This window comes from Podarcis tiliguerta (assembly GCF_965153285.1).
Source record: "Podarcis tiliguerta genome assembly, chromosome: 13".
NCBI lineage: Eukaryota > Metazoa > Chordata > Lepidosauria > Squamata > Lacertidae > Podarcis > Podarcis tiliguerta.
Window position 1 is genome coordinate 32,769,863 of NC_139546.1, and position 14,967 is coordinate 32,784,829.

A 14,967-nucleotide genomic window follows, 5' to 3' on the forward strand; every position below is an offset into this window, starting at 1 on the left:
AAGGAATCCTGACCAAGATCAAGTTGCAAGTCCAACTATTCAGAAATTAATAACATGCTGGCTGGGGCTGATAGGAGTGGGAACCCGAAACATCGGTTGCTGAAGGCTGCCTTAAGGTTCAGGGAGAGAGTTCCACAGGGGGCAGCAAAGGAGGATCATGAAAATGTAGCTACAGTAGCCATGAGCAGATTACCTAGGACGGGGAAATCTCTTGATCTCAAACTAGGTGTGCATGCTTCCCTAGGTTCAGTGACCTAACAAGCTGCATGCAAGGCAGAAGATCAACTGGTTGAAAGTTTTCCTCGCACTGCATAGGCAGGGACTGGGGAAAGCTCTACCGGTTGATTTTCTGTCTCGCAGGCAGTTGCTGTTAAAGGCGCAGGAGCTCTTCCCAGTTTAAAAAGTGGTGACTTTCTCTCCCATCCCCCTCCTAACTTTCCCCACCTTGTTCTGCCCTTCCTCCTTGCTCCCCTCCCCCTCCCAAACAACCTCAGGAGATCTGAAAGGGCCGGATCTCTCAGCTTTGTCCATTTCAATGACTCATTGTCATGCCCAGGCAGGTGGATAGTTTGCACTCTCCAGGGGGCTCATACAGCCCCCTCCTTCCTTGTTCTTCAAACAGCCAAATCCCAGCCCACTCCTCCCAGGAAACTGGTAGAATGTTTCTGATCTAATAAACTGCCAAATTTATCTTCCTCCCCCGCAGAGGTGGTGAATAATGTTCTGGTCCCAGAAACCCTTAACCCCTAATCTCATCTCTGATGTTACTCCTGTGGTGGAAGATACTCAGAAGACTCTTCTTATGTTATCTCTGTGTATGTGTGTGTATTTTATACTGTCTTTACCCACATCCCTCCCACTACCCTTTACACTATAAAAAGGTAAAGGGACCCCCGACCATTAGGTCCAGTTGTGACCGACTCTGGGGTTGCAGGGCTCATCTCACTTTATTGGCCGAGGGAGCCGGCGTACAGCTTCCGGGTCATGTGGCCAGCATGACTAAGCCGCGTCTGGCGAACCAGAGCAGTGCACGGAAACGCCGTTTACCTTCCCGCCGGAGCAGTACCTATTTATCTACTTGCACTTTGACATGCTTTCGAACTGCTAGGTTGGCAGGAGCAGGGACCAAGGAATGGGAGCTCACCCCGTTGCGGGGATTTGAACTGCCAACCTTCCAATTGGCAAGTCCTAGGCTCTGTGGTTTAACCCACAGCGCCACCCGTGTCACAGTTCTTTACACTATACATGCATCTTAAATGAAGACTGCGCTTCATGCATCTGATGAAGTGGGCTGTGGTCCAGGAAAGATTCTGCTACAACAAATGTGTTGCTCTTTAAGCACTTTAATGCTTATGCCAAAAAGGTGTCTGGAACAAGGCAACCAATCCTGCCACGAGTTCCCGAGTACCCAGGAAAGCTACTTCCCTCTCCATTTTTCTACACATCTTCCTTGCTACCCTAAATTGAAACTCAAGTCGTGTGTGGAACTTCTGTGGTCTCTGCATAAATCCTTCCTTGACATCTGTACTCCTGCGAGTAGAGAATGTGGGATTTAAGCCTGCAGTTCCTAAAGGCATTTACTAAAAAGCAAGTCTCATTAGACACAGTGGGACTTGCTGCTGAGTATACGTGCTTAGGGTTGCAATCCAATTCACAGAATTTGCTGTCTCAAAATGCGGCTACTGTAATGATCTTCTGTAATGGTTTGAAAGGGGGATTCAATTCAGCAAAGGTACAAGCCATTAGCCACAATAGCTAAACAGAACCTCCAGGCTCAGAGGCAGTCTACCTCTGAATGCCAGTTGCCAAGGGAGGGAGCGACAACGAGGAGAGCTGTTGCCTTCCAGCCTGTTTGTGAGTCTTCTGGAAGCAACTGTTTGGCCACTGTGGGGAATGGAATGGTGGACTAGATGGGACCTTTGTTCTGATTCAAGCAGGGCTCTTCTCAACTTCTTCTACTGCTCTGAGGTTTTATTACAAACAAGTGATAGATAAATAGTGTGAATAAAATAATTAAAATTGTAGAAGTAGATAATCTGCAGCAGGGGGGGTTAAGATCTGCTTTAAGTGCCTGAATGTAATGAAAAAAGTTGTGGCTGCATCTGAGCATGTGAAGAGGGCAAGGGCCACTAAGAGCTGCTCAGCTTTGGACCCAATGTTCACAGTCAACTGCAATAACCTTTATATAGTACTTTTCCTTACCAAAGGAGCAGAAAAGACTTTTTTTGTATGGAACAACAGCGTCCCAGATGTTATTAGCCCAGAGCTGGAAAGAAGATAAAAGTCCCTACCAGAGAAGAATGGCAAACCAAGCTGAAGGCCTGTGCTGAGATGGCAAAACTGACTGCAAAACTCAGAAACCAAGAGCGTAAAAACTTTATAAAAGAATGGGGGAAATTCATAAGTTACCTTGGAGTCCACTTGCAGTGTATAAATTACTATGGACAATATGGTTTGGTAAAAAAAATGGAGTATGGATGAATATGCAGTTGTAGAGGTTTAAAATGAGACCCCATGGAGGGGATGGGGAAGTCCCGAGATTCAGATAATCTCTTTACAGATACAAAGATACAAATAAACACTAGTAGTGTTTATTTGTATCTTTGTATCTGTAAAACCAGTAAAAATGATTTCACTTTCACACGCACACACACACGCATATATAAAGTACTTTTCCTAAGTGATGGGATGCAACCTTATCAAATGTTTGCCCCACACAACAGTCCTGTAAGGTAGGCTGGTACTATATTTCAGATTGGTAGAGTTGTAGTTTTTGCCCATTGAGTATTCTTGGTTGAATCAGGGCCTTCCAGGCTCACAGCTCATGTTCTTAACCATCGCCTGATGACACTCTTGTCCAAGGGAGGGGAAGAGCGTCTCTAAAGTCCGCACAGGAAATGTTTACCAGGGCCCAGTTCTCAACCATTTGGTATAAAGGCAAGAATCCTTAGCATACACTCCTTTCTCATTACAGAGCAAGAAGTCCGGGCTTTTGGGAAAGTAGGTGTGGTTAGAAGGAAGACTTTATTTAAACAGCTGTTAAAAAAAACAAACACATGAGACATCCTTAAGAATTGATCTTGGGTAGGGCCACTTTAAAAAAAGAATTATGACAAGCAGCCTTTGGAATGAACTTGTTCCTTCCTCATCGCATTAGCAATCCACTGCATTTGCAAATGGACACGCAAGACAATGACCACATTCCCACCACAGATTCAGAGCACTGTGGTGCTACTTTTAACAGTCATGGCCACCACCACTCCCCTTCTGGGCAGTGTAGTTTGTTAAGAGTGCTCAGACTTGTGAAGAGACTCCTGTTCCCCTCTCAGAGCTACAATTCCCAGAATTCCTTATGAAGAGCGGATGACTGTTCAACCACTCTAGCTCTGGGAGGAGAACAGGGGTCTCCCATCAACTCCTAACACCCTTAAACTACAGACTGAGAGGCTCCAATCCAAAACCACAATCTGCGGCGCTGGTGAAGGGGGAAGAAATTGGATGCAGTAAGGCAGGGTTCAGCAAGCTTTTTCAGCAGGGAGGCCGGTCCACTGTCCCTCAGACCTTGTGGGGGGACGGACTATATATTTGGGGGCGAAATGAATAAATTTCCATGCCCCAGAAATAACCAAGAGATGCATTTTAAATAAAATAGACCCATTCTACTCATGTAAAAACACACTGATTCCTGGACCGTCCACAGCCCGGATTTAGAAGGTGATTGGGCCGGATCCGGTCCCCAGGCCTTAGTTTGCCTACCCATGCAGTAGAGGCCTCAGTCTGCTCAGACCCAAAACAGCCCACACTAGCCTCTTGCCCCGCAAAGTGGTGCCAGCATCACTCCTCGGACGTGGCACTCCCCCTAGAATTGTCATCTAGCCCACCCCCTGCAATGCAGGAAGTGTAGGTGGGCAGAATTACCACCGCCAAGACATCCTTCGGTGGTAGCCCTCAGAAACCCACCTTGGCAAATTCAGCAGTCTATAAAGGAACCAATAATAATAGGGAGGGCTTGAGCCAGCCCCGCTGTTGACCTTTGATGGCATGAGGCCTGGTCGCTACACCTACTCCATTCTGGCGTATCTCTGAGTAGGAGTTCGCCTGCCCCCACAACTGGTAGGAGCAGTAGGGACACATCCTGTGTCTGCCAGGCTGGGGTTGGGGCTGCTTTTTTAAGAGAGTCTACATACAGATGGGAACGCACATATAGGCATCAAACTAATGATCTAAAATTAACAAATGTATTCAGATCAAATCATTAGGGGTAGCTCAGTTAGTGGCTCATGAGGCCGAATCTTAGGGTCGCGGGTTCAAAACCCACCTTGCGGAAGAGATTCCTGCATTGCAGGGGGTTGGACTGGATGACCCTTCCGATTCTGAGGAGAAAATCGTCAAAACACAAATAATCCACAATACTCCTCGAAACTCCCCCCATCCCACCCTTTCCCTGGTTTTGGCTGTGGCAAAGGCAGCAATGATGTCTTGCCTCGCGACACGGTTTTCTATGTACCGGGATTTCCCCTCAAAAGAAACAAAATCCAGGAGGAAGAGAAGGCTAATAGGGAGTGACTGGCCCAAGGTGAACGGGCGAGCTCCGTGGCTGACCCAGGAAACCGAAAAGCCTAAAAATCTAAAGCGCCTAAGGTTAAACTCTATATGGCCCCTTTATTGGCCTCGTGGTTAATCCACGGGGCTGCACTGTATTCGTGCCACCGGGGGGAATTATTTTGCTTCCTCCCAACTTCTTGCAGCCCGATCCGGGTCACGCTTGCTCGCCAGGAAGGCCCCCACCGAGTTCCGCGGATATTACTGGCATAATAATAATAATAATAATAATAATAATAATAATAATGCTGGCCGAAGTATAAGTCCGGCCGGGCTGGGTTAAGGAGCGGTTGGAGGACGAGCACCTGGGAACTTTTCGACCAGATCCTCTTCGCCAGCGCGCCCCTTCCTCCGCCCAGGTGCGCTCGCTCGCTCGCGCCAGTTTCGCCCTGGGTGGGGCAAGCCCGTCTTGGTCACTCTTTCTCCCTGCCCCCCCTTCCTCTTTCGGGGGCTTTTCCTCCCGACGGTTTTCTATCCCAGGCCGCCAGTTTCACCTGCCACTGACGTCATCAGGGATGAGAGGGGTGTGGTCTGGGGGGGAGGGCTGAGGAGGAGGATGAGAGGGGTATATAGCCGGCCCCTCCAGGAAAGTTGCCTCTAACTTGCCTCCTGAGGATTTGAAGCCTTCTCGCTCCTTGGGTCCCGTCAACAGGTAAGCGAAGAGATTTTAGCTGAAGGGGGGGGGGGCTAGTGAGATTGGTGATCTGCTGGGTGGAAATGGGTTAACTAGTTTTACTTTATTTTAAAGGTTTGGTATTGTGTGCGAGGCAAAGTTTTTAAAAATCTGTTGCGTTATGTGGGTCCCGCGGGATGCCTTGAGGAGTGATGCCAGGACGCCTGGGTCCCTTCCCCAAGGATCGATGCTGTGTATTAGACAGTATTAAAGAAGTCCTTTATTTATTAAATTTATTCTATTCCGCGCTCCTTCCCAAAGGACGCTCGATCTCCTGCGGTATTTGGTAAAGATTGGAACAGATTTAGATTTGCTCTCTTTGGATTGGGGGTAAGATTAATGCGGGTGGTGAACCTCGCGCTTGACCGATGAAGACCCGCGGATTCTTAAGCATGTGCGGAAAGCGTCTTCAATAAACGCCCGAGCGCTAATTTAGGGACTTGTCGTGAGATGAGTTCTCTCGCTCCTTTTGGTCTCCGGAGCTATAAGTCTGCCTTCTCTAGAAGCCCTTGGAAGAGTAAAAAAATTGCCCGCTAAATGAAGGGTTAGAGAGGCATTGCGAGCCCAGAGCCCTACGCGAGAGTAGACCCGTTGAAACGTGCTCCCAGGGGAACTTACGGTAGGTGGAGAGCAAACTTGAGCGGCAAACAGAAATGGCTTTCTTAACTTTGCTGGGAACTTCATGGTGGGAAAGGGCTGGAGTTGTGGGTCCGCGCTTCCCCCTCCCCCCTTGCCCATATCAAAGGCATCCTCCCCCCTGGCCTCCATTGTCCCAGCAAGGGAATGGGTGGCGCCCTGATGTTTCGGTGGCGAGCTGGACTCCCACTGAAACCCCCTTGAGAAGAAAGAGGAGGGGGGACAGTTTCGGTTGAAGGGCATGGACAAAGCGAGGAGGACGGCCCCGCCTTCTCCCCCCCCCCCCACGCTCACGCCCCGGCCCCGCCCGAGGCATACGTGTGGCGGAGGTGGGGAACCTTTGTTCCCTGGAGCGCAGGCACCCAGTGACCTCGTGTCTCTTTGTCCCAGAGGCTGGAAAACCTTCCATAAGGGCTGACGATTCTCCCGCCATACCTGCGCCCGTATACCCCACCCACCTAGCAGGCGTAACAGGTCGATTTCTACAGCTCCGAAGACTTGCCTTCTCCTCTCGAGAGTTTTGGGGCTGCAGAAGAAGTAGGGCTAGAGTTGGAGCTTTGCCTTGTCTTCTGGAAATGAGGGGTGGGGCAAGGACCCTGTAATCATGGGGTGGTGTTTAGAAAGGAGCCTTGCGACAGGTGGATTTCACACGTCTGTAACATACTGGTTTTTCAAAGTTCTTGTTAGTGTATTGGTTGATTCCCTAGGGGGAGGGCAGAATCCAAAGGTAATACATTTTTTGGTTGATTCTAATAAATGCATTGCCCAACAACTCACAAAACGTGGCATGCTTTTGAGTTCTCCATAACTCTTCATCAAGCACCCCACCCTCTTGCCTAAATAACTCAAAAGCTTGCCACATTTTTGTGACATTTGGCTGGTCCTAATACAGGTATTCCCAAACACTGGGATAATGAGAACTAGACACTACTTAAGGCCTGTGTCTAAAGTGTTTAATTCTAAATCAGACTAGACTTGTGTTACTTAGTTTTGGGAGTAGAAAATGAGATGTAGGGTTGATTTTAGAGCCACCTGAAAAGCAAGATGGCATTGTGTTTTGGTTGCGTTTATTACACCTGTGAAGGAAGGTAAAGTTGGTCCTTTAAACTAGCTGAAAACTATATCGTAAAACATGGTTGGAATTGGCCCTGGAATTGACCCATGGTTTAAAAGGGTGTGATCTTCATGTGATGTAAACCTCCCCTGAGGCTTTAAATAGAAACACACATTGACTGAGACAGTGGGTGGTTGAAAAAAAACTTGTTACTCATTTTATTTGTTTAAAAAGTGGTCTTTACAAGGACTTAATTACAAAATCAGGGCCTAGAGCCTATTGCACAGGTAGTATTCTGCCTTTTCTCATATCAGAAGGCTTAATGTTTCAGATCAGGCTTTTTCAACCTCAGCCCTCCTGATTTTTTTGACCTACAACTCCCATGATCCCTAGCTAGCAGGACCAGTGGTCAGGGATGATGGGAATTGTAGTCTCCAAACATCTGGAGGGCTGAGGTTGAGGAAGCTGTTAGACACTATTTACAACAAAAGATCCATTTAGAACTCCTTCCTGTATGTTTCTTTCCTTGTCTCTTTGTCTTCTCTTCCTCTTTGAGAAAGAAAATGGCGGTGCTGGTGTGATCAGTTTAGCTCAGGACACAACTCTGTGTAGGTTCTTCCTAAATCCTTCCTTGGACTAGCCTTCCCCCAACCTGGATGCCCTTCAATGGTTTTGGGCTCCAGGCCAATCAGCCTCAGACAGCATGGTTGGTGGACGTAGAAAACCAGGCTTGGACTTGGGAGGAGAGACTTGTTGCTACTTGCCTATGTTTCTCTATCATTAACCTGACACATCCAGCATCTCCTTTGCTGTAATCAGCATCAAGGGCTTTTGGGGGCCAAGTACGCAGCTTCCAGGTGAAATCTGTTCTGTGCTTTACTTAGTCTCATAACCCCAGCCCCATTTTTATTTATGCTGGCTAAAAAAATACTGGGCTCCATGGTAATAAGCTAACAGTCAATTGCTGTATGCAGCTGAAATGGAACATAGTGCAAACCTAGGGTTGTTGTTTTTTTAAGTTTAACATCCCAGTGTTTAAAGATTCTTTGCACGCTTGCCTAGGCTTAGCAGATCAAAAGTGTACACCTCAAAAGGCAGGCTATAAGCCATGCAGGAATTCTGTGATCAGATTGCCTGTTTTGTTAATGGAGCAGTTGCAGTTGGCGGGAGGTCTTTCTTTAACCTTTTCTCATGCACAATTTTGCCAGCCTAAAATCCCATTCTGCATTTCTTCCACTGCCCCCCTTGAGCTGCTATTAATCTTGTTGCCTTGCGAGATACACAAGCTGCCATTACACTTGCCTTAGCGCTGAGCATTCCCCTGGATCATCTACCAAGTTTGCAACATCAAGTTTTTTCCTGAGCATGGCTCCCCAACTGAAGCTCCAAATTGACCTGTTCAGTCACTTAGCTCTGCCTTTTAAGTAATAGTGATACTGAGCACCTGCTAGAGTGCCTTGGACTTGCTGAGAAAAGGTAATTCGTAAATAGTTTTAAAGATTCACTTCTGTACAGAGTAAACCTACTCCAACCAAGACTGTGTAGGGCTTAACTTTTACTGCTGTTACTGAATTTGGAGCCTCCCCTTTGACATGCCAATATAAAGCAAAATGTTGGGTGAGTTCTGATAATGGACCCCTTGTGTAATGTATAGTTTGTGTCCAGGCATGTGCCGGTTGTTTTATTGGGGGTGGGAAGGAGGTGATGTCCCATCCAAACCACTGTTTCCTCCCAGAGAGAGCCTGGTGGATGTCTGTAGTGCTTTCTTGCTGTACATGTCCTTGTCGCCTGACTTGCCTGGAGCCTTGGGGCAGAGGTGGGCTGAAACCTAAATACCCAGCTTTGACTAAAACAATGAGGACATTCCTCCTCCCCCGCCCCATACAGACACTGCAAACAAGTGAGCCACAGCGCTGAGGAGAATGGCATGCATCTGTTGCCTAATAGTTGTGAAATAGGTCGCCAAATTATACTGTTCTTTCCCTTCAGTTAATGTTGCGGAGTGCCAGTGGCAACAAACTACCTTGTTGAGTCCTGAGGGCAGAAGATGATGCAATTCTTGAGGTTGCTCCTAGGGCAGGTGTCCCTCTCTACCTGCTCAAAGCGGATCTTGAGAGAACAACCAGTTGTGCAACCGCTGCTATTCTAGGTGCCTGATGAGTTGGAGGGAGGGAGTGTTGTTTTTCTTCTGCCCTGCTCAGTATGAGGAGGAGAAAAAGGGAACTATCTATATCATCTGGGTTTGTTTAGAGTCTGAAGGCTAATCCTGAATGGTTTTGCCTGACCAGATGAATCAGGAGCTAGGCCTTGTTTCTGAGTCAAATAGGAGTATCACCTACCTAGGCTATCTCCGGCCTCTATGAGTCAGGTGGGAGCATTGCTTAAAACACAGGCGTTCTCTTCTGAGAAGACAGGATCCTGAGGTCAGCTGCCACACCTCTACCACAGCATAAGCCACCTGATGAACCCCTCCCTGCCAACTCCTTTAGCAGGTTGCCCTGATTTTCAAAGTCGTGAATTGTGGGAACTTCAGCTGCTACAATCAGAGGCAGATTTAGGGGAGCATGACCTGGGTGGAATATACGCACATATAAAAACTATTTTGAAAATGCTTTTTTAAAAATACTGAATTTTCCATCGCCGTCTAGTGTCACATTGTATATTGTACTTAAAACATACTTAAAATTGTTTTATTTGCAGCTGTATAGCTGAGTCCCAGTTCACCTATGCTGGGCGCCACAGGGGGTGCTGTGACAAAGGTGGAAGACAGGGCACACCAAATTTTGGCATCGCACAGGGCACCCCTGAAAATTTGTACACCCAAAGTCCCCCTACAACTACCTACAATCCCACTACTTTGGGGAAAAGGGGCAAAGTGCATCTGTAGAATTTTAAGTGGGGTTTATGAACAGCCAACAGTTCTTGCTTGCAAAAATTTAGGTCAGCTAATATTGCTAATAAAGCAGAGGAAATACAGTGGTACCTCTGGTTACAGACGCTTCAGGTTACAGACTCTGCTAACCCAGAACTAGTACCTCAGGTTAAGAACTTTGCTTCGGGATGAGAACTGAAATCGTGCTCTGACGGCGTGGCAGCAGCAGGAGGCCCCATTAGCTAAAGTGGTGCTTCAGGTTAAGAACAGTTTCAGGTTAAGAACGGACCTCCGGAACAAATTACTTAACCCGAGGTACCACTGTATCTGTAGACGTTACTTGTATATATCCTCCTTTTCCAAGAATATCACAGTGACTTACATGCCTCCCCCCCCCTCCTTTTTTATCTTAACTATAACCCTGTGAGGTAGGTTAGGCAGAGAGACAGTGATTGACCCAGCGACCTCAGTGGCAAGGTTGGGATTTGAACTTGGGCCTATCCTGGGGCCCAACCTGACCATTATGCAGTGCCAGCTTGGTTAATTTCTGTTTTTTAGGCGGGGTGTGGCTTGAAAACTGCAGGATTGCAGCTCTATGTTCTTATGGGGATGGTGGGGGCTGGCTGGCTATTTTTACAAATACAGCAATGGAATCGAAGAACTCTGTATGGCACACATGAGTCACTCCACTTGCATCTTCGCAAGAGTCTTGGGGAGATAAGCAAGTCACTCAAACACACACACACTCAGCTTAACCAAACAGTGTTCAATGAGCTTCGTGTCTGGACAGATTTGAGTTCAGAGCTGCTTCCCTTCTCACCCACCCCACCAAAGTCCACATTCTGTTGGGCGTTTCATGTTGCTGCCAGAGGCACCCACTGTTGAAGCCAATCCTGGGTGGTGCCAGAGGTAAAAGTGTTCTGGATTAATCTGAAATAAAAACATCAGCTTATTTTTCAGTAAACAAAATGTTGCCCTTTCCAGTCATTCTGAAACTACATAGAAAATGGAGAGAGAGAGAGAGAGCTGTTCTAGAATCCAGGAAAAATAAAGCAACAGGAAAGGGCACTTATCTTCTTTAGTGCAAGATGTATTAGTTGTCAGCTAACTTCTGAACTGGCCAGCTCTGGTTTAGTCTGGATCTGTAAGCCAGGACTGCAAACCAACTTTAAATTTTGGCTTTCAGTCCTGGCTGAGAGGAAGCACAAACCAGCATCTGCCAGTTCAGGTGCAGTTGCAAACTACGGGCCTTGTGTTTCGTTTCGTTTTTAAAAAGAAGAGGCAATCCTCTGAACTGGAGCACATGGCTTGCTTATTTTAAATGCCAAACCATGGTTTTTCATGGTATGTGAATTGACCTCAAATGCTGTCGAAGCCCAGTATTGTCCACTCCTGGCTGCCGTTAGCTTTTGGAATCTTGGGCAGCCCAACCTTTACTCCATGTGAGGCAACTGCCTCAAGTAACAGATGTTTGGGGGTACTGTTCCTCCTAAGGCTGCCTGGCCATTCCCCTCTGCAGGAGGACAGAACATGGGTGTGTCCTTGTCCCCTAAATGACCTTGCTGCCTTCGGTGGAGGACATCCCATCACCAGCCTTTAATTAAGGTTCAACTGCCAGCTCAGTTGGCACCTGTATGGGGATTGGGGGAAAGTGTGTAATCTTCTCTGCCTTAGGCAGTGAAATGCCTTGGACTGGCCCTCTTTAGTAGAGCCTTTCCCATCACCTCCCCTTTTACCTGGAGGTGCCAGGTATTGAACCAGGAATCTTCCACAAGGGCTCAGGCATCAAGCTCTACATGATGTCCGAATGCCAGTTGCTGGCAACTGCAGGGCAGGGGAGAGTTGTCTTGCACTCATGTCCTGCTTTTGGGCTTCTCATGGGCATCTGGTCGGCCATTGTAAGAACAGTATGCTGGACTAGATGGGCCCACTGGCCTGATCCTGCAACAATCTTCTTAGTCTCTCTCCAGAGTGCATATGGTAGGAGTTGGGTTGTCCTGTACCAAGGCTAAAGAATCCTGTAACTTTTTTCAAAGCTGACACAGAAAATGCTACCAGGTGTGTGTGACTTTCTGGTGCTTGGTGAGCTGCTTCTGCCTATGCAAACTAGTGATAACACACTGAGTTTAGAGCGCTTCTGTTGTTTAACCTTCCCCACCATATTGTGGGGGGCAGGGCATGAATTGAAGCTTGGTGAAAGAAACCTCATTCCAACCTATACTTAGCCTGAAGGGATCTCTCCCCCCACTGCTGCCGCTGCAGCCGCCTTAAAATTTAACCCCAATAATGGGCGGGCAACAGAACAAGTAACGACGCCTGGTTTTCTGGAAAAAACAGGTTGTATAACTGCATGCAGCTAATCCATGTTCACCGCCCCTCAGTGACAAGGGAAAACTGGCTTGACAAGGGGAGCCCTTCAACGCTATATGGGCTATTATGCAGCCTGCGAAATGGCCTGCTACAGAGCAATGTTACTTATTCAAGACAAATTTTAACTTTTGTCAAATTGTGTTACAGTTGGGTCTCATTTGAAGGTGGCTCCAGTAGGATATTTCTGCAAGCCTCAGGGTTGTGGGTGTACCACACATGAACTTTGCTGGATCAGAAGGAGGGTTCCTCCAGAACAGCTTTTCTCAACCTTGTGTCCCAAGATGTGGTTGGATTACAGCTCCCACTGCTCCTAGCCAGCAGGGCCAGTGGTCAGGGATGATGGGAACTGTAGTCCAACAACATCCAGAGTGTAGATCCTTGCAGGAAGGCAGCAAGTGAGGCTCAATAAGGCAACAAATATTTCCAGCTTTGTAGCTTTGCTGCCTCTGAACAAAAGGACTTCCATTTAGCCACCAAGAGTTGAATTGGCCTAAACCTGCCTTCCCCGAGCTGGTGCTCTCCAGATGTTGTGGCCTACAACTCCCATCAGCCCCAGCCAGCATGGCCAATGGTCAGAGAGGAATGGCAAAAACACCTGGAGACTTCCAAGTTGGAGATGGGTGACCTAAGACTTATTAAGAATGTAATGTGTACGTATAAAATACCATAAGTTAAACTGGAGAAAGTTGAATTGCACCAATGACCACCTGCAAGAATGACCTCAAATGTAACGTGCGTTAAAACACTAAGGGCGAGGTCTCTTGCCCCAGAACACAAAGGGTAACAATGACTTTCTGGGGATATGCATTAAAAGTGTCCTTGCTTGTATTCTCTACAGGGTTGTCGTCTTCACCTTGAGTCATGGCCTCTGCTGGATTCCAGATCATGGGCATGGCCCTGACAGTGGTGGGCTGGATCGGGACCATCATAACCTGTGCCCTGCCCATGTGGAAAGTCTCCGCTTTCATTGGGAACAACATTGTCGTGGCGCAGATCACTTGGGAAGGGCTGTGGATGAACTGCGTGGTGCAGAGCACCGGGCAGATGCAGTGCAAGGTCTACGACTCCATGCTGGCCCTTTCTCAGGATGTGCAGACAGCCCGTGCCCTGATGGTCATCTCTGTGCTCCTGGCTGCTCTGGCTCTGATGGTTGCCATCGTGGGGGCCAAGTGCACCAACTGCGTGGAAGACGAGGACACCAAGGCCCGCATAATGATTGTCTCTGGCGCAGTCTTCATAGTGGCAGGGATCCTTTGCCTCATCCCTGTGTGCTGGTCAGCCAACACCATCGTCCGCGAGTTCTACAACCCGATGGTGATTGATGCCCAGAAGAGGGAGCTGGGAGCTGCCCTTTACATCGGCTGGGCATCTTCTGCCTTGTTGATCCTCGGAGGAGCTCTGCTCTGCTGCAATTGCCCCAAGAAGGAGAGCAACAACTACAGCGCCCGGTACACAGCTGCTGCCTCTCAGCCCCACAGTGATTACCCCAGCAAGAACTACGTCTAGGAAGCCCACCTCAGGAAAACAAAGCTGTCATCATTGCTGACCTGAAGCTCACTACTGCTTGGGTCCCCTTTGGAGGAGCAGAGATGCATCCCTACTGGGGCTCTGCACAGAAAATATCCATCCATCCAAAGAACAGAACATCTGATAGTCCCATGACTTTCCAATGTGCTTGTCCCATCAGTATTTTCCCCCACCTGCAAATGTTACCACTACGTTATTGTACAGACTTGCCCTACAGAAGTCAGAGCTCTGCTTCTAGAGAACATTTTCTATTCTTAACTGGTTCTCCTCAATGTATGTAGAAGAGATGCTGGACCTTGGGGGAAAAAAGAAAAGTCATTTCCAAGTAGTTCTTAATGATCAATGTGGGTTTTGTTCTTAGGTTTCCTGGATGCTCATCAGGGGACTAAAACTACTAATATTGTCCTGGAGGTCACCGTTCAACATGGTCTCCATTTGGGGGCAGAAGTGGGTGGTGGAAACGGGTACTCCAGAAATGAGTTTATAAAGCTGTGATGCGTTGTACAATGTTGTTTGTAAACAAAAGTGATGTGGTCTCTTTTTTTTTTCCTTTTTGCTAACTCACTGCGATTCACCATGCATGCATTTCATATTGAATGCCATTTTATTTCTGTTTTTTATTAGTATGACCTGAATAAAAATACAGGCTTTTATATATAACAGTTGTTATTGGTTATTACTGGTGTGTGAGAGAGAGGGAAAGTGAGTTCCAGGTCATTAAATACAAGTTCTTGGAGCCAGGTGTGCCTTATCTAATGAAACTTCCTCCAAGAGTTAGCAGTACATATTCTGACTTGTGGAACAATCTAACTAAGAGGTGGGGTAGGGAGAGAAGGAAGATAAGTGACCTTCGCATTGCCCCCAAGGAAGGGTGAACATACTTGGTCTCTAGATACCAGAGTATGCATCAAAGCCATAGGAATCCATAGCCAAGGGGCAAGACTCCCCCCTTGGAAGAATTCAGCCTCTGCACCAACATATCCCAAAGGTATTCAGACAACTGACCAAGCAAGAGTTCCCAGCACAGAAACAAAACAGAGAGGAAGTGCAAAGAGAGAGAAGGCTGAGGGAGTTATTTTTTTTGCATGAGGTCTTGGAAAGATTGGAAGTTCCTGGTGGGCTTGAAAGTGCTAACTAGAAACTGGGAGCAAATTAAAATGGGGGGGGGGGAGAGTTAGGTGGTTGGGCAGCAAGGGGAGATTTAGCATTGATAGCACAAGTTTGGGAGGTGGC

At 47.5% G+C, this 14,967-nt stretch overlaps 1 protein-coding gene and 1 long non-coding RNA gene across 2 annotated transcripts; one reads left to right on the plus strand and one right to left on the minus strand.

Annotated features, from left to right (window-relative positions):
* Nucleotides 1-1,327: 1,327 nt before the first annotated feature.
* LOC310663636 lies at nt 1,328-1,819 on the minus strand. Its single transcript, XR_014504553.1, has 2 exons — nt 1,618-1,819; nt 1,328-1,530 (listed from the first exon to the last, which is right to left on the minus strand). It is a non-coding gene; the product is annotated as an uncharacterized lncRNA (long non-coding RNA).
* A 3,341-nt stretch (nt 1,820-5,160) lies between these two features.
* On the plus strand, nt 5,161-14,394 carry LOC310662347 (claudin-4-like). The gene is made up of 2 exons (XM_083409144.1): nt 5,161-5,254; nt 13,046-14,394. Exon 2 carries the CDS (start codon nt 13,069-13,071, stop codon nt 13,711-13,713), a length of 645 nt encoding a protein of 214 aa, XP_083265270.1. The 5' UTR covers nt 5,161-5,254; nt 13,046-13,068; the 3' UTR covers nt 13,714-14,394.
* Nucleotides 14,395-14,967: the final 573 nt, after the last annotated feature.